Source organism: Elephas maximus, chromosome 24 (assembly GCF_024166365.1).
Source record: "Elephas maximus indicus isolate mEleMax1 chromosome 24, mEleMax1 primary haplotype, whole genome shotgun sequence".
Lineage (NCBI taxonomy): Eukaryota > Metazoa > Chordata > Mammalia > Proboscidea > Elephantidae > Elephas > Elephas maximus.
In genome coordinates, this window is record NC_064842.1 from 18815248 (window position 1) to 18841439 (window position 26192).

At 43.3% G+C, this 26192-nt stretch overlaps 1 protein-coding gene across 1 annotated transcript in view; it reads right to left on the reverse strand.

Moving 5' to 3' along the window:
• KIF26B (kinesin family member 26B) overlaps positions 1-26192 on the reverse strand; it is a 573188-nt gene that overhangs the window by 372512 nt on the left and 174484 nt on the right. The window contains exon 3 of the mRNA XM_049868602.1: positions 6149-6685. Within this exon, the coding sequence (XP_049724559.1) occupies positions 6149-6685 (537 nt within the window). The remainder of the gene's footprint in view (positions 1-6148; positions 6686-26192) is intronic.

Here is a 26192-nt window from a genome sequence, read left to right on the forward strand (position 1 = left end):
AGATGAGCCCCTAAGTTGGCACTCAAAATACTCAGTGGACACAACAATGGATTCAAACATACCAACGATCATAGGGATAGTATAGGATTGGGCAATGTTCTGTTCTGTTGTACACAGGGTCAATGTGAGTCAGAGCTGACTTCACAGCAACAACAACAACCATATCCTTGAGAAATGCTCTGTCCATGACCGAATACACAACCCAATTCCTTTTCCTGTATTCATGGTTTGTCAAAAGGCATTAAAATAAATAAATCATCTGATACCCTTTTGACCATCTACAGACAGGAGAAACAAAAAAAACAGTGATCTTAAAAAATCTTTTCTGCATCATAAGTTGTCAAATTATGTGATATTCCATTTCCATGACCCTGCAGAAGTAGCAGCAAGTGGAAGCAAACTGTAAACAGGAGTTGGTCCAAGAAGGGGCAGGTTGTGTATTTCAGGGAACAGGTGGCTTAGCCCTGGGGAACTGCCAAGAATGAGACTAGGAATCCTCCACTATTGACCTGCTGTGAACACCCACACCTGCTCCTTCTTGAACAGTGGCTCAGCCAGGAAGGAACACATGTATCCCTCATCTTCCTGGACCATGTTTTCGTAAACCCACCACAGACAAAGCCTCTGAATACTACAGTACCAGCAGGCTTCCTTCCTCTCAAGGGGGCACTCTAAAGTCTTCCATAAAGTGTCAGCACCCAGTCCTTCCAAGGCTTCAGACCTTTGAAAACAGAGTGTTACGTACAGCACAGGTACTACAGTTTAGCTAACCTTAAGCTGTTTGTCACTTTTTTCTTAATTGTTCCCCACAAAGATCCTGTAAGGTAGGAAATCCATAGGTAAGGAAACAAACTAAAATGTTAAGTTACTGAACTGAGGTTCAACAGTTGGTAGATTTAAGTCCTTATTTTCCAGTCTCCCCCCATGATGGGAAAGCCAGTCGCCATTCTAAGGAAGTGGACTCTAGCATCAACGTTCTATGATTTTGACTGTTAATACGTACAGACTCTCCTACAGTTATTTATTATAACAAGTGAAAATCAGGCAAAAGCAGATGCCATTCAAAAGGACGTAATTAATCTATGGCTGATGAGAAGGAACTAATCTACATACATGAAGGCAGTGGTGATTCAGTGGTAGGATTCTAACCCTCCATGTGGGAGACCTGGGTTTGATTCCCGGCCAATGTACCTCATGTGCAGCCACCACCCATCTGTCACTGTTGGCATGTGTTGCTATGACGCTGAACAAGTTTCAGTGGAGCTTCCAGATTAAGACAGACTAGGACGAAAGATCTGGCAGTCTATTTCCAAAAATCAGTCAGTGAAAACCCTATGGATCACAACATTCACGGGGATGATGCAGAACTGGGCAGTGTTGTGTTTCATTGGGCATGGGGTCGCCATGAGTCAGGGGCTGACTCAACAGCAGCTAACAGCAACAACCTAGAAATATATTTTCAAAGTTAAAAAAAAAAAAAACTCATGTGGTCGAATGAAGGTTCTAGAGCACATTTTATTCTTCCTGTGTGTGTACAGATTGTACTAAATGTCTACAAGTTAATAGAGGAGTCTTTCTTGAAAGGGTCCATCTTAACATCTTCTAAGAAATCAATTTTTAAAGATATTCAATGAGAAATTATCTTTGTGGTTTGTTCAACATTTCTTGATGTAATTTCAGTGTCTCCTAAATTGCTATTTTTCTTCTCTCCCTACAGAGGTTCTTATTTATCTGTGATGCTTACAGGTTCCCACTCCTTCTGGAGATAGTTTTGAAACATGAAGATACCGGAAAAGAGAATCAAGAAATCTTCCTACTGCAACTCTGGAAGATTATTACACATTGGTGTGAGTAATAGAGGGGCCTTGAGGGATTTGAGAGGGCCTTCCCATTACCCATGGAGTCCCTTGCTGGCACAAATGGTTAAGTATTCAGCTACTAACTGAAAGGATGGCAGTTTGAATCCACCTAGAGGCACCTCAGAAGGAAGGCCTGGTGATCTGCTTATGGGAGACCAGCTATTCAAAACCCTTTGGAGCACAGTTCCAATCTAACACACATGGGGTTACCATGAATCAGAGTCAACTCACCAGCAACTGGTTTGGTTTTCTTGAGTTCTTTATCTTATCACCTATACAAAGTTTGTCACGCTCACTGTTGGGCAGCCCATCCTCATCTTTTCATCCTCACTGCACCTAAGCTGCAGAAGGGCAGTGTCCTCTCCAACTCCTTTGTTTGTTCTACAGCTTCTGGTTCCGTGGATGTGGGGCAGCACCCTTGGCTGTGACAAAGTCTAGATGCTTCCCTGCCTGGGGAACAGCCCTGGCACTAATCCAGAGGCCATCTGCTCTGTGGAGAAGGAAGTGGGAGTGTGGGTGAGCAGGAAAAGTGAGGTCAGCTTTCAGAGCAGTCAACCAGCTCTGATGAGTTGGTGAGACTGTGAGCTACAGAATATTTACTGCTGGGAGATGTCCACAATAGGAGACACCCAGTCTGGCCAGACCCAGAGCCTCCCTATCTGGGTATCAGGATGACAAAGTCATGACACAGGGGACAGTGCTTTACAGCCAGGCACCAAATCTCTTTATCCTGGAGAGATTCCCTCTGGGCCCTTTAACTATTATTCACGGGAAATGGACGAATTGGTCTGGAGGTAGAAAGAAGCAATAAAATTCACCCAGGACAATCTCAGGGTAGTGGTTTGCGTGAATCATCTTTGTATCTGCTTTAAGCTACAAATCCTTCCTCAACCCACCCTTGCCCCACAGGTTGGATTACGAGCCCTTCTGCACGCTCTCAAAGCATCCCGCGCATCCCTCTACCTTCACACTCCTGCCCCTGAGGGTCACTTCACCTGCTTCCTCCCCAATGTGAGGACCACAGGGCAGGAGACAGGGTCTTCAGCCCAGTGCAGCAGCCCCAACCCAGCACCTAGCACAGTGCCTGGCCATCAAGTTGGCCCCCAACTCTTAGCGACTTCATGCACAAGATCAGACCATTGTGATACACAGGATCTTCACTGGCGAATTTTTCACAAGTAGATCACCAGGCCTTTCTTCATAGTTTGTCATAGTTGGGATGCTCCACTAAATCCTGTTCAGCATGGGAGCACCATGCAAGCCCCCACTGAGTGACAGGCGGTGGCTGTGCTTGAGGTGCACGGGCTGAGAATCACCAAACCTGGATCTTCCTCACGGAGGCGGGAATTCTACCACTGAACCATCGCTGGCCCCCTGGCACTTAGTTAGAGCTTAACAAATACTTGCTACTGTACAGGAATTTCTTTTTCATCTGAAGAAGAGAGTAAGAGGAGGAGCAGATAGAACGATTGTACACATCAAAGAAATGCACCAATAATCCCTAATCTTCCTTTCAAGCAGTGCTTTCAGCTTCTCCCTCCTCACACAAACTACTCCCGACACTTGGAATATTTTATATAAAAGCACCAGTTCAGGTTCTTCCGTCCTCACTCACTGAGCTGCTACAGCGGCTGAGTCAGCTAACCAGCACCTGATACATGATGCAAGTGTTTCGGGGCTGTGGAAGGTGAAATGTGAATTTTCTGTGTAACCTGAGCATGTGGCTAGCACAACCCTGGGATGTGTTGAAAATAGGATCTGGGTAAAAGGATGTTCATCAGAGCATTTTATTGATAGTAATAAGGAAGGAGGGAGTGGGTAGGGAACCTAAACTCTAGTAATTGAGGTTTGGTTATATAAATGATGACATAGTCATATAATGGAATATTATGCTACAATTAAAGATCGTATTTGAGAAAAATATATAATGGCATGGGAAAATGCACCCAATATATCAAGTGAAAAACCAGTCCCAGAATTGTATACAATCACCATTTTACAAATTATGAGTATATAATACACTGGGAGAAAATATATCCAGATGTTGTATAGTTTATTTCTGGATGATATTGCTTTTTAAAGCCTTATTTAAACTTTCTCACATATTTCTATTTTATTTTACAATAAACATGCATTGATTTTTAGAAGTTTAATAATAGCATATTTTCAAATCAAGAACAATTTTGAATTGTTGAAAAAGCATATCATTTAACAATGAAAAGAAGCCCTAACTTGTTCCTGCCCTATGTGATTATTTTCTAGCATTAGACTAGATGTCTCACCCATACACAACCCAGAAAATTCTACCCAAAAGTAAAGTGACAGCAAGGCTGCTGGCAATCAAAATAGGAGTCCTTTCCTTTGGTGAGCCAAGCTCTGAAGAGAAAGCTGTATCTGGTAATGTTGGCAGAAACACTGCGATGGGGTCAGTTGGGAAAGCTGGAAGCAACTGTGGTGTGGGAAAACCCACTCCCCTGGAGAGGAGAGAGCTGGCTCTGGTTCTGTCACTGGCTGTATGGCCACAGGCTATTTAATGTCTCTAAGCATGGTGTTCCCCATCTGTATGAGGAAGATCAAATATCTGCCCTGCCTTCCTCACAGGCCTTTGTGAGGTTAAATAAAGCAATGTGCGTGCTGTGTTTTATAAAAAGCACCCAGTAGACAAAAAGTTTGGCAATCCTAAAAACCAACTTCTTAGAGTAGCAATCAATGCTCCCCACTTTCTTTTCTTTCAAGATATCAACAGACACAAGCTATATTCACCTCTCCAACAGTCTAGGAAAGTCACAAGGAGTTTTATCAGGCGCATTTACCTCATTTTAAGTTTCCCCGTATCTTTACCCACGTAGCAAAGACACATGTTCATTCACCTCGTGTTTTTGTGTTTTTTACTCCCAGGCACATGGATAGATTGGATTTTCCCAGTGGGGCCTGAAGACTGGGTTTTGCCCCAGGAATATGGATGGAAGTGATATAGGCCCCTTCCAGGCTGGCTCAAAATCCACCTGTGAGATCCTTCATGCACCCTCTTCCCTCATTTCTGGGCTTGTTGTGGAAATTTCCTGACTGGTGGAAGACTCTGAGGCCCCTGGGAGATGGTGACACAACTAGATGGAAGGAGCCCAAGACTCCACATCACAGGGAAGGCCACCTACCAAACACCCGACATGTGTGAGAAATGGCCTGAGATGCCAGGATCAGTTGTTACACCACTTAACCTCCCTGACTAATACACCCAGGACCATAGCCACCTCTCCGTTCCAAAGAGATAGTCAATGCTTTCTGCTACTTCCCACGTGACTCTGTTGCAGGGGTCGTGGGGAATAGATACGTTAAACCCAACCCTTATCCAATGGGAAACTCACCCAAGGAAAATTTAAGATAATTCTTTCAGATTCTCTGACAGATTTGTATGAGGTCTGCTCTCTTACTACTACAGGAAAACTTCAGAGTATATGCTAATTTCAATAACTGAAAAGAGAAAAATGCTTTTGGCAAGCCAACCCCAGCAGTATTTAAGGAGAGATGCAAACAGTAAAGAGATAAGGTCCATCTAGGTAGGAGAAGTTAGGGTGTGAGTCTGCATTTCCATCAGATGTGCTGACAATGCAAGCAGAATGCTAACACTGGTTTCTCATTTATTTTATTCTTAGCAATGTTTATCCCTACCCACGGGCTGCTTTAAAACCATGATTTTAGGGACCCAGAATATCTTTTGATTAAAAAAATCTCTCACTCGTTTGTCTTAATTTCTGTTAACAGCCACAATAACAACAACAAAACAGTAACTTGTACATTGATCCCTGATTCTGTGCCAGACATCAGGCTAAACATCTTGCATTCACTATCTTATTTAATTCTCACTACCATTATATCCACTTATAAATGAGGGATGTGAGTCTGAGAGAGGACAAGCTCTGTGCAAGGTCACAGTTCTAAGAAGTGGGCAAGTCGAGGCTTGAACCCCAGACCATGGGTCCCCAGTGTCCACACTCTTAATCACTGCATCATACAGTAAACTTGTGCTTGGGAAGCCCTTGCATTGCCTGGCCCAGCAGGGTCTCTCAAAGGGGATCCTGAACGAGCAAAGAGAGGGCAGGAGTAAAAGGTTTGACAGATACAGCAGGCAGACTTGGATGGTGCACCTTGATGTGGACCTGTGGAAGATATGCGGAGGCATTAGGTTCTGGGTTGGGACAGTCCCAGAGAGGAGAGTGGAAAAAAGAAGGGCTATATACTTTCTTTGACTCCAGCCAACCTGCTCTTCCTTGCTTAGAGAGGCTACTTACCTGGTAGGGGTACAGAGTGACCCCATTGGTTCTTGACAGGGACCAGGTGCCATCCAGGTACTGGTGAGCCTGGATGGCCACTGAGTTGAGGATGTTCCCGTTGCTGGGACTGGTGGCCATCTGGAGGCTGACCTTCCCCTGGTGGGTTGGGGACCCACTCTTCTTCTCTGCCCCATTGCTGACCCCAAGGCTGTTGGGTTTGCTGCTATGCTTGTTGGTGACGAATCCTGTGTAGCTGGAGGTTGCGCAGGAGGCAGGCACAAAGGCCCAATCCCTGGGCTGCTGGAGACCACCCACATGCCGGGCCCCCACCACAGTGGGGATGTTGGAGAGGGGTGGGGGTGAGCCAGGGGAGGCATCGTAGTGCTCGCCGCCCGCTGCCTGCTCCAAGGTCAGGACCATCTGGATGGCCTCCTGCTTCAGCTGGTTCAGGTGCGTAGCACAAATGTCACAGCGGTTGTCCCGGTCATTCCATGCCTTTCGGATGGTGTTGGGGACCTGGAGTTTGTCATGAATCACAGCCGAGAAAGCAGGGTCCTGGGGAACACACAAGCAGGAAAAAAGGAGAGGTTATAACTCAAGTGCAATTTGCATGTCTGGTTTATGAGTTAAGCCCTAGATATGGCCAGAGAGTTTGATTGTTTGATTGACAGCCAACAGAAATGAGAACCCAGGCATGTAGAAATGCCTCTATAGTTGACAAGCACATTTGACAAATGTATAGTGAAGAATTTAAGGAATTAAACATATATATATACATTTTTTTATATACATATATATATATACATACATATATATTTTTATATATATATATATCTTAGTATATTTTTCTCCAGGCCAGTCAAATGAGAACACACCAGGTTCTTCTCCTTGCATCCACTAAAGAACTACTGCCCCACCTGGAGCCTCCCAAGGTGTGCATTAAGAAGACAAAAATCATTTGTTCAGGTACGATGGAAGGTGAGTGCAGTCATTCTGGGCCGACTCCATTGAAGTCCCCAGGCCCCTTGTTACCTGTGGGAAGTTGGTAACAGACAGAGGTGACCTGCAACAGACAGTCCATTCTGAGAGAATCCTGGCCTCATTAGCTAAGGGCCATTGAAAGGAAACCAAACTAAACAGATTCTGGACCAGCAACCCAGCCTGTTCCAGCAGCCCAGCAAACCTCTGCAGATTAACTCACATTTACCATTTCGTCACAGCAGCCTCACCATTTCTGCACCCATGTAGTTGATGTTCTTGACTGAAAAAAATATACATCTTCCTGGCAGTATCCCTGGTAAAACCCAAGATACTTTTCCCCAAAAATGTCATCTAAATCTACTATAAGAAAGATGCTTTAGCTCAGAGGCCCATGTGTAAATGAGATAATGAATCCGACTTCTCTCGTTTACTCTGCTTTGCTTTTTACAAAACAGCAGAATTACACAAAGGAGAAAAGTACTAGGAGACTTAATTGGATATTAAAATAGTTGGGTTCTAGTATTACTACTAATTAACGTATGACCTTGGACAATTAATCTCACTGAACCTCTCATCTGTAATACATGACCACAGCCTCTATGAGCTGTAAGGTCCATCCAGCCCCATGATTCTGTGTCTTTGGGCCAGAAGGGCAGGAAAGCCCAGTATCTGTAAATATGGACAGGCCACTACACCTTTTTGAACTTTCGGAGTAATTTATGAGGCTCATCTTAAGGCTTATTTTCCTCTAGGACATTGGGAGGAAATCTGCCCTTCTGAAATTTGCTGTCAGCTTTTATGGGCGGAAGCCCCATCAGGGCTGAACAGAGTTTGATGAGCTGTGGGTGAGGCGAGGTGTGGGGGACACAGGGTGGCAGGAAGATCGCTGGTGGGAGGGTCGTTCTTAATTACGATCCATCTTGATTATGGGCTCCAGCATTTTGTTTTCCCTGTTTAACTACTGTGACTAGCTCCTCAGCATGCACTGATTAATTGATTAATAAATCAAGAGGCCTCTTTACACAGCAGCAGCAAGGAGTGGCCCAGGAGGTAGAAACTCAAGACAGTCATATAAGATGACGGGAAGCAATAGGAGGTCAAGGCTGATCAAGGCTCAGGCTGACAAAGTGATGCGTATCCTTCTCCATCGCAAGCTGCTTGGCTCAGCATATCTCTCATCACAAGTCAGAGCATGTTAGACCCAACAGGGCACCTTAGGAACCATTCTAGAGTAGACTGACATTTCAGTTTACAGGTAAGGACACTGAGCTCCAAAAAGGTTAAAAGCTTGACTCATCCCGACCTCTTGGCCTCTAGTCCATGACGTTTCACTTCAAGAGCCAGAGTGCCATCTCCATCAACAGATTCAATTTTTCTGCACAGACATAAGATTTTCACCTCATTCACTTGGGAAACGTTCATTTATTCTAAATGAATTTATTTGGGCTCCCATCTGTGCCAACTGTCACATTAAATGTTGGGGATACAGAGACGAAAGACACACACCTGCCCACCAGCAACTCTCAGTCCGGGGGCAGGAGAGACCTAGAAACTGTAATGATAAGATCCTGGGTGGTAGGCAAAGAGGACAGGAGTCCAAATGACCCAGCCTGCCTCATGCCCCCATTTCCTCTTTCTCATTCTCATCACCTGGTTCTTATTTAGGATCCACTTGCACATGGTACTCTGGTGAGTCCCCTACCAGCACCAGTGCCTGACCTTTACCTGTTCATGGCCCAGAACAGGCACATCCAATGGACACCACATGGAAAGGCTTCTCTCCTGACCTGCTGGACAGTGCTTAGTATGTTTATTACGAAGCAGCAAGAGCTCCTGAGTAAAATGCACATCGTGGTACCATGTTCAGGGTGCATTGCTCAGTCCAGGGGATCGAATGCTAGCAGGGGCTTTAGAATCATCTTCCCACTTCCACTTAGAGGACCCCTGAAAGTTCTCAGATGCCCCACTATTTCTTGGAAGATGATAAAAGGTAAAACACAGTTGCCCAATCAAAAATCCAGTTAATTTAACCTTGGGGAGGGGCATATTATTAGTGCATGGAAACAGCTTCTATGGAAAGACGGAGAGAGAATTTCTATTTATGGAGAAAGTATTCAGCTGTAGACCTATTATCAAAAGCCCTCACAGCCTGCAGTAATGATATTTTTCTTCCAAAAAAAAAGGAGAGATTTTTCAGAAAAGTAGAAAAATGAAAAAAATCACCACCACCTGTTAACATCTGGTGAATCTCCCTCTGAAATTTTTTCTATGCACATTTAAAAAAAAGTCCTCTATGTATACATTATCTTGTATACATTACATAATGAGACTTTCGTCAACAAATGTTATTTGAAAATATGATTTTTAATAACCACTTAGTATTCTATCCTTCAGTCGTTCCATAATTCATTTATTTATTTCTATATCTTAGATAATCAGAAACTGAGAAATCAGGAAACTGGCAAAGAAAAACAACACACAACCCATGACTTGTGCTTTCAAGTCATCAAATTATTTGGTTTCAAGAAGCTTCAAATTAATTGCTTACTTAGAATACTTTGGTTAGACCAATCAAATGCCACAGTAAGGCAGCAGATCTAAGCTGCATCCACACATTACATAGATCCTGGCCCTTAAACTCTGGATTCAGCACTGATATCTGTATATGTAGCCAGAGTTAAAGAGACACACTCACTCTATGGGATCCCTCCAGCCATTCATGGTCTGAGGGTTCCTTTCCCCCTTTCTTCCTGATTTATACTACTCTTCCCAGAAGCAGAATCCTCACTGCTCAGCCTATTACTATTTGCTGTTCAGCTTCTGACATGTAACAAATATTTATGTTGGCCTTCACCATACCAAGTGCTATGCCAAGCTAGGGACACGAGGATACGTGCACATGATCCCCACCCTCTGTGAGTGCACCATCCAGGGGACTTCTTCGCTCCTGGACTGCCAAAAATCTCCTCCCTCTGCTGCTGCCTGGAGTCCCTGGGTGGTTTAATGCTTAACACACTTGGCTGCTATATCTGAGAGAGAGCCATTGAAAACCCTACGGAGCACAGTTCCAGTCTGACAAACATGAGGTTGCCATGAGTAGGAATCGACTCAATGGCAACTGCGGGTTCTGCTGCTGTCTAGTCCGGTCTGTAGGGACTCACAGGAGCACTCAACACACACTCAGGAGTACCGAGCTCTGTGTTCCCAGCCTGGTTCATGAGGCCTCGGTAAGGAGAACTCTAGCTTCCTGCTTCTCCCCTCCACTCAGACCTGTGCCCAGCCAAAGCAAGCCCTGCAGGAGAGCCTGCCAGAGCCTGTGAGAAGCAACAGAATTGTCACGCGAGGGTCATAGCTGTGCCCGCTACCACTATAATGTACTTGGTGGCCACAGACAGCCAGAAGTAGCAAATAGCACCTTTTTGTTTCATCTGGAGGAAAGCTGAGGTTGATTCTTTAATGAGTATGATAATGCTGACTGATATCAAAGAGGTGTTCCCTAAATTAAGGAACCCTTGATCTGTAACCATATGTTGGTTATCATCAAAAGGCCCCCGTAAGTCGAGAGATATGTCTTATGAAAACTAAAATCCCTTTCAAGTACTTGTCCACACATTATAAATATTTCAGTACAACTCACAACTTCAAAGAGGAATGGTCAACAGACACAGCTTTCTGTAAATGCCAAATAAAGAGGAGACTGCTTCCAGGGAGAGTAGTGATAAACCAGGAGGAAAAGAGAAAAGGGGTCTTCAGAACCTGAATGGCTCACGTATAATGTGCTTCCCTGCTACGGACGCAGTAAGGACTATAGTGGCCCCAGAAGGTGTACTAGGAGAGCCTCTTCTGCTTCACCTGGCATCAAAAGAAACATGGATCCATAGAAGGAATGAATTTAGGATCCTGTCTGGCAGGCCACCTAGCTCACGGGCTTGAAAGACATTCATACCATCTAGATTCAGTCCTGATTCATCATGTGCCTCTGGAATTAATCCACGAGAGCAGCGGTGAACTCATGGACAAGCCGAACGTCTTTTTCAAGTCCCAAGTTTTATTTCAGTACATTTGAAAATGTGCTCCTGGCACCTGGGCAACATTTTCATCCTAAGTTTTCAAGTTAAGGAGTTCTGTTCTCAAAACATTCTCATCTTTCAGGAAAATACACAAAATTATTTTTGCCCCACCTCTACCATGAAGAGGGAATCAAGAAAACACTAAAGTTCCTCAGAAGGAAGGCTAAGGGTAAATGAAGTTAATGTTCAGATGCCTAAATCTCCCAATCAGTGATCACTACAAAAAGAAAAATCCATAAATCGTTATCCAATCCCTTTACAGTTCTTCTATGTCTCCTGGAGGCATTTCGGGAAAATGGAGTCTCCCGTCATAGCCCCAAAGGGTCTCTCATAGTCTACTGCTTCTCAGTCAGTTGCCTTACATGTCTTCTCACAGACTTAACTATATGATTATGACCAAATCTCTCTTCCTGTTCACTGACATTCATTCCTCAGGCAATCACATACAACCCCATGGCTTCAATGGCCATCTATATCCTGGTGACTTGGAATTCTCTATTTCTACCCCTGCCTGGCCTCTCTTGAGCTCCAAGCCTTATAGCCAAAGGCCCACTAGACAGAATGACCTGAATATCCCAATACCCTTCAAACTGATAATTTAAAATTACTTTTCTTTGCCCTTGGAGCCCTGGTGGTACAGTGGTTAAGAGCTCGGCTGCTAACCAAAACAGTCAGCATTTCGAATCTACCAGCTGCTCCCTGGAAAGTCTACGAGGCCATTCTACTCTGTCCTATAGGGTCGCTATGAGTCGGAATCGACTTGTTGGCAATGGGTTTTCTTTGCCCTTGAACCCACTCTCATTCCAATAGTCACTAAGTAAACAGTATCATTATCCACCCAGAGGCCAAGGCTAGAAATCTAGAACCCTCCTGCCCCTTCCTTTTCCTTCACTTCTAATCACCAAATTAGATAGAGGCTATGTCCAAAGAGCTCTTGAACTGAACCTCCTCTCCATGTCCCCTGCCATGTTAATGCTTTTAGCATTTCTCCTATCACCATGGTCTGCCTGATTCCCACCTTAACTTCACTCCCCAGGGTGGGGAAGGGGGGAGGATGGGGGGAGAACAGAACTATTTTACTAAAATGCCAATCTGCTTTCCTATACCTCCATTCTAAGTTATCTTATAGTCTGTAATTTTTTTTAATTTTTTATTTGTAAAGTATTGCTCTGCTAGTAATTCTCAGCTTGTTAAGAGCAAATACTCCTTCCATCTTTAATTCCTCCATGTCAAGTACAGTACCGGCTACGTAGTAGGGGCTCAACAAGTATTTGTGAAATAAGTAAATAAATAAAAGGAATCCAATCAAGATTAAAATAGTCAAATGACAAAGCCTGTCTGGGTTCATCTTGCATTCACTTTGTACAGGTGATTTAGTCACTGATAATACAAATGTCATGAGACAAACTCCCTCAAATCTAAGGTTAACATAGTTTTTCCAACCATATTTGTTCTACCTGACTGAAGAGTCAGTCTCACATGGGTCAACCACAGTCTAGGTACCCTCTTTGTACTGACTCTTCCTTGATTTAGTAGAACGAATCCTCTTCAGCACACTAAGCCCTATACCAAAATCTCTGTTCATCTTTGTCCCTAAGTTCTAAAAAAGTAATGTTTATATAAAAGCTTTTTTTTTTTTTTTTAGCCATCTGATCAGCTCATCAGCGTGGGGAAACGCAAAACCTACCTAAAGGAAAACTCCAGATTATACACTTGGTCCAGCAACGTTAGGCCCAAGGGAAGTAGGTAGCATGATTTTTCCTAGGAGCCAGCAGCCAGCTCTCCGTGCATGAGGCTGGGCTGGTAATAAGGGCTGGAGAGTCTGTGGAACGTAAACAAGAACACAAGAACTATGGCCCAGGCAAACAAAGCCACTTACTAATGCTCCTCGTTACTTTTTGTTCCATTTGATCCTCCGAGGAATAGGTTGCTCAGCAATAAATGCTAATACCACTTGTGAGAACTGAGCGATTTTCCACATTATTTCAGCTAAAAGAGAACTTACAGTCTGTTCCTCTAAAGCCTCTGGGTGATGAAGGCAGCAGCTGGAGTGGGAGTCCGGCATGTGTTGTACGAATTCCTGTTGATGCTTGTGTCTTGTTTATTATTCTAGAGGCCTTTCGTGACAAGCTCAATGAGATTTACGCTGTTTTTCCAAAGGCAGTTTCTTCCCACTTTGTTCCTAAACTTTCTTCCTCCATAAATGCTGTCTCACGAGGCTTTGAATGGAGAGTAGTACCCTGAGAATGCAACGTTTTATTCCCCACAGCTGGAATTTACCTTCACACTCTTTGTCACCCTTTCATCGCCCAAGTTTGCATGGCTGCCTACTGTCCACCACCACCACATTCCCCATCAGGGTCCTTTCTTTCTCAAGAATCTCAATGTTCTTTACAGCAGTCCTACCCCCAAACCAACTAAATAACCAGTTTCCATTGAGGCGATTCTGATTCTTGGCAACTTCAAGTGTGTTCAGTCTACCCAGCAGGAATATACTGATATCATGTTGGCAAAGTGGAGGATCAGCAAAAACAAGGATGGCAAGACTTTGTCTCACATACTATGGACATGGTATCAGGAGGGACCAGTCCCTGGAGAAGGACATCATACTCGGCAAAATAGACGATCAGTGAAAAAGAGGAAGACCTTCAATGAGATGGACTGACACGGTGGCTGCAACAATGGGCTCATGCATAGCAACGATTGTGAGGATGGCACAGGACTGGGCAGTGTTTTGTTCTGTTGTACTTGAAGGCACTATGAGTCAGAACCAACTCAATGGCACCTAACAACACATCCTTTAAATTTGTCCTTCATAGAGTTCCCAGGCTCACAAACCAGGCATATGACTACCTGGGAAGCATGCCCAGGAACAAATCAGATGTTTGACAAAGTAATGATGATCATTGCTCTTTGTGGGAAAGAGCTACCCCCTCACAGGTTCTGCCATTCTATGTATGAACTGAAGAAAATCCCTGAGCGTTTCATCCTGATTAGCAAAGAGGAGACCAGCATGGCTCATTCTCCAGTTTGGTGGTTGTGAGAGGGAGAAGGAGGAGAATGATGTTGGAAAGGATAGAGCATGTCTGCTCCTCGTGCAACCTAAGACAGTCAAAATAACCACCACAGCGGTGACAACAACTAGGCCATGCCCTGAAATCCCAGGCAGCTGACATTCCTACTTCATTAGCGTAAAACTTCAGTGTGAACTTCCTTCTTGCCTACTAGGCAGCATCTGAACCCAAGGTGTGTTATCATTACCATGAGTCTGCTTGTGAGGCAACGGCTCTGCACTCAACAATGGCACTCACACACACCAGTGTATGCCCAGACATGGATCCTAGCGTGCGAAAAGGAATGACTGTAAAGGCATGCTGGGTAATGAGCCCACAGAGACAAAAAACACCTCCAGAGGAAGAAATGTTAAATGTCAAACCCAAGTTGTTGTACATGAGAAACCAAATTAACCTGGAAGGTAGTGGCGGTGCCCAACCTACGCAAATCTGCTCCAGATTACAGCAGAGATGCTGTCCTATTAAAATATGACATGTGCAGCCTCAGTGTGAATGACTGTATTCCACATGGGAGGCTCTTTGGAGTGCCAAAGGAAGGCAGAAATGGACTTAATAGGGCTGCTTGCTGAAACATGTGAAAAAGTGCTGCAGATGATAAGACATTTCTGCTTCAAAAGAAAAGGGTGATTTTTAATTAGAACGTCAAATTATTCAGATCAGTCCATGGGTTTCTCAGATTAGGTGAGGTATTCTCATCATGACCACAGAAGTTTTTTTTTTGTTTTTGTTTTTTATGTCTACATCTCAACCAGATGGCATGGGCAATGTCTCTTGCTTCTTTTGAAAACTTTCAGTTAAGTGTGTGGGAGGTTTGAGTTCCAGCTCTATCACTTAGTAGTTGTATGACTACGTACCATTTTTTTTAAAACTAATCCAAGCGTCAGTCTCCATGTGAAAAAATGCGAGTTGGTAATAGTACCTATTTTACGATAAACATGGTCGTGATAAATGGAGAAAAGATCGAGGTTGTCAAGGATTTCATTTTACTTGGAGCAACAATCAACACCCATGGAAGCAGCAGTCAAGAAATCAAAAGACACATTGCATTGCACAAATCTGCTGTAAAAGACCTCTTTAAAGTGCTGAAAAGCAAAGATGTCATCTTGAAGACTAAGTGTGTCTAACTCAAGCCATGGTGTTTTCAACCGCCTCATATGCATGCAAAAGTTGGACAATGAACAAGGAAGGCCAAAGAAAAACTGATGCCTTTGAATTGAGGTGTTGGTGAAGAATATTGAATATACCATGGACTGCCAAAAGAACAAACAAATCTGTCTTAGAAGGAGTACAGCCAGAATACTCCTTAGAAGCAAGGATGGTGAGACTACCTCTCACATACTTTGGACATGTTATCAGAAGGGATCAGTCCCTGGAGAAGGACATTATGCTTGGTAAAGGAGAAGGTCAGTGAAAAAGAGAAAGACCCTCAATGAGATCGATTGACACAGTGGCTGCAACAATGGGCTCGAGTATAAAAACAATTGTGAGGATGGAGCAGGGCCAGGCACAGTTTCATTCTGTTGTACGTAGGGTCACTATTAGACGGAACCAACTCAATGGCACCTAACAACAACAACAACCTATTTTATTAAGTAAGGATTAAACGTGGTATGTGTAACATGTTTAGTACAATGCTTGGTACTTGGGGTTAATCCTATACAATAATAGTAATTATTATCAAACCTACTATTCTCAGTATCTAATACAGTACTTGTGCAAATTTAGTATTTCATATTTTTCCGATGACAATGGTGATGGTGTTGATAGCAATGATGATCTTAGGACTTAGTTTTATCCAGGAGTCGGAATCCACTCAGCTGCAATGGGTTAGGGTTTTTTTTTTTTTTTTTGGTTTTAGAATTAATAAGGGAGGGAATGGTGTTATGGATTGAATTGTGCCCCTCAAAAGTGTGTGTCAACTTGGCTAGGCTATGATTCCCAGTGTTCTGTGATTATCCACTACTTTGTCATCTGATGTGATTTTCCTATAGGTTGTAAATTCTACCTCTAGGATATTAATAAGGCACAATTAAAGGCAGTTATGTTAATGTGGCAGGACTCAATCTACAAGATTAGATTGTATCTTGAGTCAATCTCTTTTGAGATTTAAAAGAAAGAAGTGAGCAGAAAGACAGAGGACCTCCTACCACCAAGAAAGCAGAGCCTGGAAAAAGTGCATTGTTTGAACCCGGAGTCCCTGTGCTGAGACATTCCTAGACCAGGGGAAGATTGATGACAAAGACCTTCCCCCAGAGCCAAGAGAGAGAGAAAGTCTTCCCCTGGAGCTGGTGCCCTGAATTCGGACTTTTAGCCTCCTAAACTGTGAGACAATAAATTTCTGTTTATTAAAGCCATCCACTGGTGGTATTTCTGTCATAGCAGCGCTAGGTAACTAAGACAGATGGTAATGAAGGGAACACCTGATCCTCAGTTAACCTTTACATCTAGGCAAGTGAAAGTCTTCTTAAAAGAAACCAAGATAAGAAAGGGTCCCTGGAATTACTAAGCTGAGCATTGACTGGATAGCTACCAGGCTTCTTCCTCTACTTTAGAAGGTGAAATAATCCAACAGGCATTCATCCCCATGGAACTGAGACATGATGCTTCTCTCAAACAGGCCATCTGAAAAGTAGACCTTATTTATCCCACAGGAGCAGGCAATGCTCCAAAGGGGCTTTGCTGGATGTTCAGTTAGACTCACACAGCTTCAACTGGCCAGTGTCTCCAAGGAGCTACCATCCTCTACATGGGGAGATGCAGACAAAATTAGATTATTTCACACCAGAATAACTATCTTCAAATCTAAAAATCTCACTCTTCAGTCTATCTCTTAACCGTGGGGAGACAGAATCCATTCACAAATAGGTTAACAGCTTAGGATGAAAGGGTAGATTGCTACTACTTACTGAAAATGCTTCCCTTAATTTTAAAGTATACGTTCAATGTGACACAAAAATAAAGTCCTGGACTTCACAAATATGAAGTACTAATCAAGATTCTGGTATGGCACACCAAAGTTTTACCTTTTAATTACTAAAGTCCATCCAGATTACACGTAGGAGTCCGTGGGTGGTACGAACAGTTAAGGCACTCAGCTGCTAGCCAAAAGGTTGGAGGGTTAAGTCCACCCAGAGGCACCTCAGAAGAAAGGCCTGGTGATCTTTCAAAAAATCAGCCATTGAAAATCCTATGGAGCACAGTTCCAATCTGACACACACAGGGTTACCACGTGTTAGAGTTGACTTAATGGCAAACTTGCTTTAGATTAGATGTATTTTTTTTTTCAGTAGAAGCTTTAATGCATTAGGAGGCAAATGAATTTATTTTCAACCTGTAAGGAATAGTTGTATCAGCATAAAGCTATTAAAGGTTCTTTTAATTATCCAATTATGAAATTGCCTAATGTTTCTTTTTCCTTTATTTTGTATGCATGAACTACTGCATAAATGTACCTGGTTATGTTTCATAGACTCATTAGGAAAACAAAAAAGAAATACCTCAAATTTGATGTTTTTGTTTTTAAAATACATGAGAAAATTTTAACAATTAACCCTGTACTGACCACCATGTCCTACAACAAACTTAAATACTCCCACTGGCGCTTGTGATCTAGTATTTTGGGCCCCACATCACTTTCCTCAAGCACTTTTTTTTTTTTTTTTTGGAAAATATACATAAAAACTTTTGCCATTTCAACCATTTTTAAGTATACAATTCAGGAACACTGGTACATTCACCATGTTGTTCAACCATCACCACCATTTATTTCCAAACGTTTTTCATCAACCCCAAAACGAAATGCCCATTCCCCCTCTACTCCCCAGCCCTTCGTAATCCCTAATAACCTTTAGTCTCTATGCATTTGCCTATCCTAGATATTTCATATAAATGCAATCACACAACATTTGCCCCTTTGTGACTGACTTATTTCACTCAGCATCATGGTTTCCAGGTTCATCCATGTGGTGCCGTATATTAGAACTTCACATCTCTTTATGGCTGAGTAATATCCCATCGCTCAGGCTGTCTCTTGAGATAGCCCCCTCATGGCTCCTCCTGTGACGCTCCCGTACAGTCCGAGGTACCTCCCTTGGTCTCACAGAAGCCCCCCCAATCTCTCTCCCTCTGTACCTTTACTTAGGTTCCTGCCCTGATGGTAATTTTCACCCTCCCTCGTAAGCCACAAGAAAACTTTCACAGTTGATGGGTATATTCACTATTGTGAATATATACATATGTCAAAACATATCAAATCGTATGCTTTAAATACGTACGGTTTATTGTATGTTGATTATACATCATTCAAGCTAAAAAAAAAAAAATAAGATGTTCATCCTAAGGACCACTCCTCCATCAAGTCTGACTCCCAGAGCCAGGTCTCCCATCTGGACTTTCATAGTCCCTCTCGGGTCTGAGTCGTTCGTATCACTTAGCACACACTTCCTGGTTAGTTAGTGTTACGTGCTCTATCTCCCCAATCATGGTAAATTCCTAGGGCTCAGAAACCATGCCACAATTTTAATAGGAATCATAACTCCTACTCTTGCCCCCCGGAGTCTACTCTTAAGATAGCAGCCAAAGTGATCCTTTTAAATCTTAAATCTGATTCTGTCGTTCCTAGGCTTAAAATCTTCCACTGGTCCTGATCCCACTTCTCTCACAGTTAAACTCCTCCCACTGGCCCACCGGACCCTGCAGGATCTGGCCCCCTGTTCCCTCTCTCATTTCGTCTCCTATTACTCGGTCCCTTAAGCACTCTGCTCCAGCCATAAGACCCTTCCTGCTGTTCCTCCAACATGCCAGGAATGTTCACCCCCACCTCAGCGGCTTGGTGCTCACTGTTCCTTCTGCATGGAAAACTGTCCCCTCCAGAAATCTGCCTGGCTCTGTCTCTCACCGCCATCATCTTTGCTCAAAGATAACCTTCGAAATGAAGCCTTCCCTGACCACCCTGTTCTGGCTGCAAACTCCACTGCACTTCTCACCTCCTTCTCTGTTTTGTTTCTCTGTATACACTGTCATTACTTACAGACTTGATTCATCGTCCACCTCCCCCTGCAAACATACACTGGCTGGCAGCAGGGAGTTTTGTCTGTTTTGTTCGCTGCTGAATCTCTAGGCACTAGCTAGAAGGTGCCTGAAATATAGCAGGTACCCAGAAACTATTTGTTGGATGAATCAATCGGTTTCAGTACAAAGGGTTCCTGTGTCTGTCTATTAGCTCCATCTTTCCCATGGATTTGATCACTTTCTGCTTTGCAGTAAAGCTATCGGGACTTGAATGTCCTTGCAAAGAAAGAGCGAGAGTGCACTTATTTTGACATCCCTGCAGGGCTCTGTGTCTGAGATGTTGTCTCCAGAGGACCACCTACAGCAACATCACTGGGGAAGCTCATACCAAGTCAGATGCTGGGGCCTTTCTCAGGCCCTCTCTGGGGTTGGGGCCCTGGGATCTGCATTTTAAAAAGCGCCTAAGTACACTGTCATGGAGGAAAAGATGGGGAAAGGGAAGAAGAAAGAAGTGGAGAGGGACACCTGTATCTCCCTTTCAAAACCCCTGTGACCTTCAGAGAGGGCCTGACCATTTCATGTGTGATTCCTCTGAAGACCTCGGCACTGGGGACTGCTGTTTTTTGTAGACAATAATTCAAGACAGTGATAAACGGCTATTGGGAAATAGCCAGAGCCTAAAGGAATAATGCAAACATCTTTTCACCAAATTCTCTCTCTACTCCAATGGTTTTCAACCAATGGTGATTTTGATCCCCCCGTGGACGTTTGGAAACATCTGGAGACATTTTGGGGTGTCATAACTGGGAGGGGGCTATTGACATCTAGTACGGAGAGGCCAAGGGTACTTAACTGCTAAACATCTTAAAATTCACAGGACAAACTCCCTCAACAAAGAATGATCCAGAGATGAAAGGTCTAGAGCAAATCCCCACCACATGGCCACATTTTAAAACTCTTTAAAATACAACATGTCAATTGTGCTGACGTTGAAACCCTGTCCTGATCCCTCATACCTGATTCCTTCCCACCCACTCTCATTAGAGAGGAATCTCTAGGCAGGGTGAAGAGGTGGGTGCTCTGTATCCAGATGCAAATTCCAGCCCTCATCTGTCTCATTTTTACTTAAACACAGAGATACTAAACTCGAAAAAGCACAACTTCTGACTATTTGCCTCTTCAGGGAAGCCGATAATCAGGTGGGTGCAGTGTGTGTGCCTGAGTGTGTAAGAGCATGCTGTGGGTGGGATGGTCCCCTTTACTGTTACAACACCACATGCTGGTGAAGATAAGTCCTGGACCACATCCCCACCCTGCAGCCTCCCCGCTTTCTGATATTTACACTGTTGGCCTTCCTAGCGAGAGAGGTACTGCTGACAGTGCCACCAGCTGTTTACAAGAGTGTGGTGGAAAAGGCTGATGCGGGATCCACGGTCCTATCCACATGAAACTGTTAATCTGGTTTGTGGTTTAGGCAGCTGCTTACGGAGACTGTCATTTCCATCTCTGTCTCTTGGCCGGGGTTTGAGAGAAGACAGCTGAGGTTGCCATTACTAAGAAATCACTTCGAGCCTCTGGCGAGATTTCACATCATGGTAACTTTGCAGTTTCCCTCTTAGAGAAGGAAAACCAACGCCACGAAAAGAACAAGTCATCTTTAAGAGGTAATTTGGTACAACTGTAGAGAAAACCAAAGAGTTCTCTGTTCCTGCAAAAAACCACAGACTCTGTGCCAGGCTCTGGGCTGGGTTAGGTTTGGTCAGGGAAGTCACAAATGCTTTGGCCATAAATGCCCCAGGCTGGAGTAGACCTCAGATGATGAGGACCTGAGCTGTACCATGTGTTCTCATTCATGATTTATTATAAATGCTTCAATATATCCTGGGGCAGAGGCAACAGTATCCTGCAACTTGCAACAGAGAGTCTATATATTCACAACTAACAACTCTAAGATCTAGCTATGAGGCACTGGCTTATAGACTCAGAATTTAACCAGTGATATTAGAGTTCTTGTTTGTTTTGGGGGGGAGAGAGGAACTAATCATGACATAGTCAGCAGTAATTCTTAACCCTTCTTGCTTCTAAAATAATCTTTCGGGAAAAGGTCTGAACTGAGCAAAGCATCACTGAAACAGCTCTGATATGGCATATTTTGGGAAAAGGGATAGGAGGGGCCAGGAGCCTTTATCTAAGGATTTGACCACACCTTCCTGTCAGCTTCAGACAATACTATTCCTGAAGATCAGTTGCTATAAGCTATTTGTCGTTAGCTGCCATCAAGTCGGCTCTGACTCGTGGTGACCCCACATGCAACATAATGAAACGCTGCCCAGTCCTGTACCATCTTCACCATCATTGGTATGCTCAAGCCCATTGTTGTGGCCACTGTGTATTTTGAGTGCCAGCCCTACCAACCCTCCACCAACAGAAGGTGAACCTCGTTAAGGGCTATAATCTTCACTGGCTTCTCAGAGTATTCCCATGGTAGGAATTGCTGGCAGAGCATCTTGAGGATCTGAGCAAAAGCTGAAGCCATCTGTTTTGAATGATCCCTTCTAGATGCTCCTACAGAGGCTAAACCACATCAAGCCCAAGTTAGTATTTAAAAGAGGGAGAAAGTGAGCAAACCAAGACGGCCACCTCTAGCCGTTCTAACATATGTGAGCCTAGGGTTTGACAAAGCACAGTTGTACTTATCTGCTTTACCACTAAATTCTTGAATTTCTATTCCTATTTTTAAAGAAGGCCTTCTGACTATCTTTACCAGACCTTACATGGAATCAGTCTGAACCAGTCAATCCATGCACATTGTCTATCTGTGAAAATTCATTGCGTTAACAAACTAAAAACAACAGCAACTATACTGCCAAAATCTCTGATATGTTAACCTTATGGAGAATATGAAAAGCCTGAATGGGAAAGAGTATAGGGCAAAGACTATAAGAATACATTCAGAGTAGCAAGGGGGTCACACTTCCCTTTTCCCACTCTACACACAAACATACACACGTACACGTGCACATGCAAATCTCTCTTGGAGGACACCAGTCAAATGGCCCCGGTGGTGGTATCCTGGAGAAGAAGTACAGGTAAGAGCGGCTCAGTAATTGAGATTTTCAATTATCTGTTTCTACGAATTCTCCTTAGGGTGTATTCTGAAAAAAAAAAATGAACTGTAGAAATGTTCATAAAGTGATTTGTGTGGTCCAGTGGAGGATAAGATTACAAACTTTCTTGGGTAACTTCAAAGTGGCGGGCGGGGGGGAGGGTAGGGATGGAAAAATAACAGCAGAGAGACGTTTAAAAATAGATTTTGATTTTGGTTACAGATTCCAATACAGTTTGAGACACATGGTGTGGACGGATTTGGACCTTCCACACTGACAGGCAATCAGAAAAGATGAAAGATCTAGGGCAAATCCCCACCACACGGCCACATTTTAAAACTCTTTAAAATACTACATTACCTATGGTACTGTCCAATATAAATGCAGACAAATAGATTTTTGCCTTAATCTATTCATCAAGGCGTCCCGGTGTCACAATGTTTAAGAGCCCAACTGTTAACCGAAAGGTAGGCAATTTGAACCCACCAGTGGCTCCTTGGGAGAAAAGACCTGGCGATCTGCTCCTGTAAAGATTATAGCCTAGGAAACCCTATGGGGTGATTCTATTCTGTCCTATACGGTCACTATGAGTCAGAATCGACTCGATAGCACACAACAACAGCAACAACGATCACTCATTCACCTTTTCATTCACTAATTTCACTCATTTATCAAACACGTATGAAGTACCTAATATGTGATAGGTCCTGTGATAGGTGCTGGAGAACAAACATGGTCTCAGTCCTCATGGAATTTTACAAAATATACTATAATCATAGATGCAAAGCAAAAAGTTTTTCTTCCTTTGGGAGGCTGAGGAAGGAGTTAACAGAATGAACAGACTTCTGGACATGAATTCAGAAGACCTGGGTTTTAGTCTAAGCTTTGCTATTTTCTAGTTGTATCATCTTAGCCAAATGACTAAATCTTCTTGAGCCTTAGTTCCAATCAATCATCAATAAGAAAGGGATAATATTTATTCCTTGATATTGATGTATGGATTAAATAGAATAATAGCTATAAAAACATTTTGTAAAGAGCTCTATAAATGTAACAAGTTACTGTTACAAATAATGAGCCTGTCCTATGTTTAATTCATGAAGAAGAACACTCAGGTCCTAAGTCATATCCTATTCAACATACTTACCAGTTCTTAGCTGGACACCTCAGGATCCAAGCAAGAAAAGGGATAATAGAGAGCCCACCCAGATAAGACTTCTGGCTCTACAGAAAGGCCAAGATCAAAGTAGCAAGCTCAGCTTAATGTCCAGCTCTTTTGCCAGGCCATCTCCATGGATAGAGAAATGCCTCTCAATTAAATTGATGAGAAAAAATAAAGCCAGAAGTGTCTCAGTTTCTTCCTGAGCCTATAGAAAGTTCAACTTCATGTAGGTACTGTCCCAGGCCTGTTAAAACACTTGTGTGGAGTCACTTCCCAGCCCTCCTCTCCTCACTGCTATGAGAGGCATTTCCAGAAGGACAAAACAGCAGAGTCCTGTACCATCTCTACTCTTGTTATATGCTCATTTATAAGTCAAGTAGAGGGAATCATTAAAGTCTTTTGGAGATAATAACCAAGAGCCTCTTTACCCATGAAGCCTGTCTACTAGAAGGCCTCAACACAAATGCCCCTGGGATCTTGGAGTCACCTCAATGCAGTGGACCAGAGACAAGAGATGTTCCCCATCAGGGTGGCCTGGTGGGCCTCTCTGCACAACCAGTGGTCATCCTCAGAGTCCAGACTTGGGAACCTGAAGCAGGGCATGGGCACTCCACGGCCAGAGGGATGGGGAGCACACCTCCAGAACGTACATGGCTAGGGGAATGCTCTGGATGCAGCATTACCTGAGCCTACCTGAGATCCAAAGGTGAGCAATGGAGCAGACATTCCTTTGAAGGACACCCGTCCAGGGAATGAAGGATACTTTGGACCGTGATACAGTTTTAATCAAACACCTCTGAGGAACTGACAAAAATCTCTGAGGCCCAAGACAAAAAGTTGGCTTCAGAGAAGGTAAAGGGTGTCACAGTGGCCTATGAAACCACACTAAGGACCTACTTTTGGTGAGCCCCTGGATATCCAGAGGTGGCTGAAGTGAAACAGTGGAAAAATCTCAAGAAACCTCTTTCAAAAAGAAGGAAACTCTGATTTGGTAGTACTCACGTCTTCATCTCCACTGCCCAGATGAATGATTCTCTGCTATGCCCAGAATGTCCTGGGCAACCAGTGCACACCTCTGGACAGGCTGGCTCTGGCACCAGACCCAGACATCAGGTGCGTCCACCAACCCTGGACAACAGCAGGCCAGCTGTATTCACAGCCACTGGTTCAGTCAGACTATACCCTTAGGTGAAATGTGAACAGCAATTATTTATGCAAAAAACACTCTCAATGCTCTGTTCTGCTACCAACTACACGGTCAGGAAGCTATTCACAAGATTTCAAAAAACATTCTAAGACAATGTATTCTGAGGGTACAATTCTGCAAATATGTTTCAGGTGTAATTCCCCACTGATTTCTCGCAAAAGCTTGTTCCCAAAGGATTGCATAATTGTGTTCTTTAAGATTTAAACATAGATATGTTCAGTATTAACTACACTGTGTTTGGGAGCTGAAAGTAAAGCCTAGCTGTGGACAGTGGTTTGATTAATATCAGAGCTTCCCACATTATTATTTACAAGCAGAGTTTTAGTTGCTCTCTCTGCAAGTTGTATAACCTGATTTATTGTTAACTAAGCCTGGCTATTTTTCTTAGAACCTAATTCATTAAGCCAATATTACTGAGGCATTATAAAGAAACCTTAGGACCCTAGGCAGTTAATACCTGGGTGGGGCTTTAGGGTTTATTTCTATTAAATAATTCAACACTAATGAGTACTGTGTATTTCAAGGGTTTAGAGAAGTAGTAAAACGGGATTATTGAAGTTTCCCTTTTAAAAAAATACTGTGGTGCTTTAGCAAAACCATAACCTGTTAATGTGGTTATTTAAACTATTTCCATTTACCACCATCAACCGAAAACATGCTGTAAAACCTTCTGGGATCTTTTATTACAATTTAAGATGCATTTATAAATGTCTTAAAACTTAAGAGAAGGAGAAGACTCACTTACATGGTCATTATTTTATTCACATTGTGAATGCGACAAAGAAATTTACTTTTAAAAACAATGAAAGAACAGGGTTTTTAAAAGACATCTCAGTATTCCCGGCAGTAACTCCATTCATTCATTCAACAACTATTTATGGAGCACCTATTGTATGCCCCCACCACCCATCTGTCAGTTGGTCGTACTCTTTTCACTTGAGTCTATGGCCACAGATGGCATTCAAATATATGCCAATGGTCACAAGGCTGACTGAGCAAGAGAGCGCAAGAGAACAAAAACATATCACTGCTGCTGGGAACAGCTCAAAATATGTATTTAGTGCCATCTGAATGTATGACGATACCGTGGAAGAACCCATCTCCTTCACAGTTAGCTAATTGTGTGAGTGGAGGCCTAAGGTGGGATGGAGGCGATGGAAGGTGGAGGAGGTCAATCCAGAAAAGAACGGAATTGTCTGCCTTTTGTGTGTATCAACATGGATAGGACTGAAAAATATAATCTTGAGCTAAAAATTTGAGTTGTAAAAGGATAAGTGATGCCAGTTACATGAAAAAACATGGTCAAGGTATGCAGTCTGTCTGCATCCTGAAGTTTCTCACACGCTGGTTAAGATTATCTGTGCATCTAAATAGCCCGTATGATGTTCAGTGTGTTGACAGAAAAACCAGGAAACAGAGGAGAAATGTTGGGACCCAGGGGTGTGGCAATT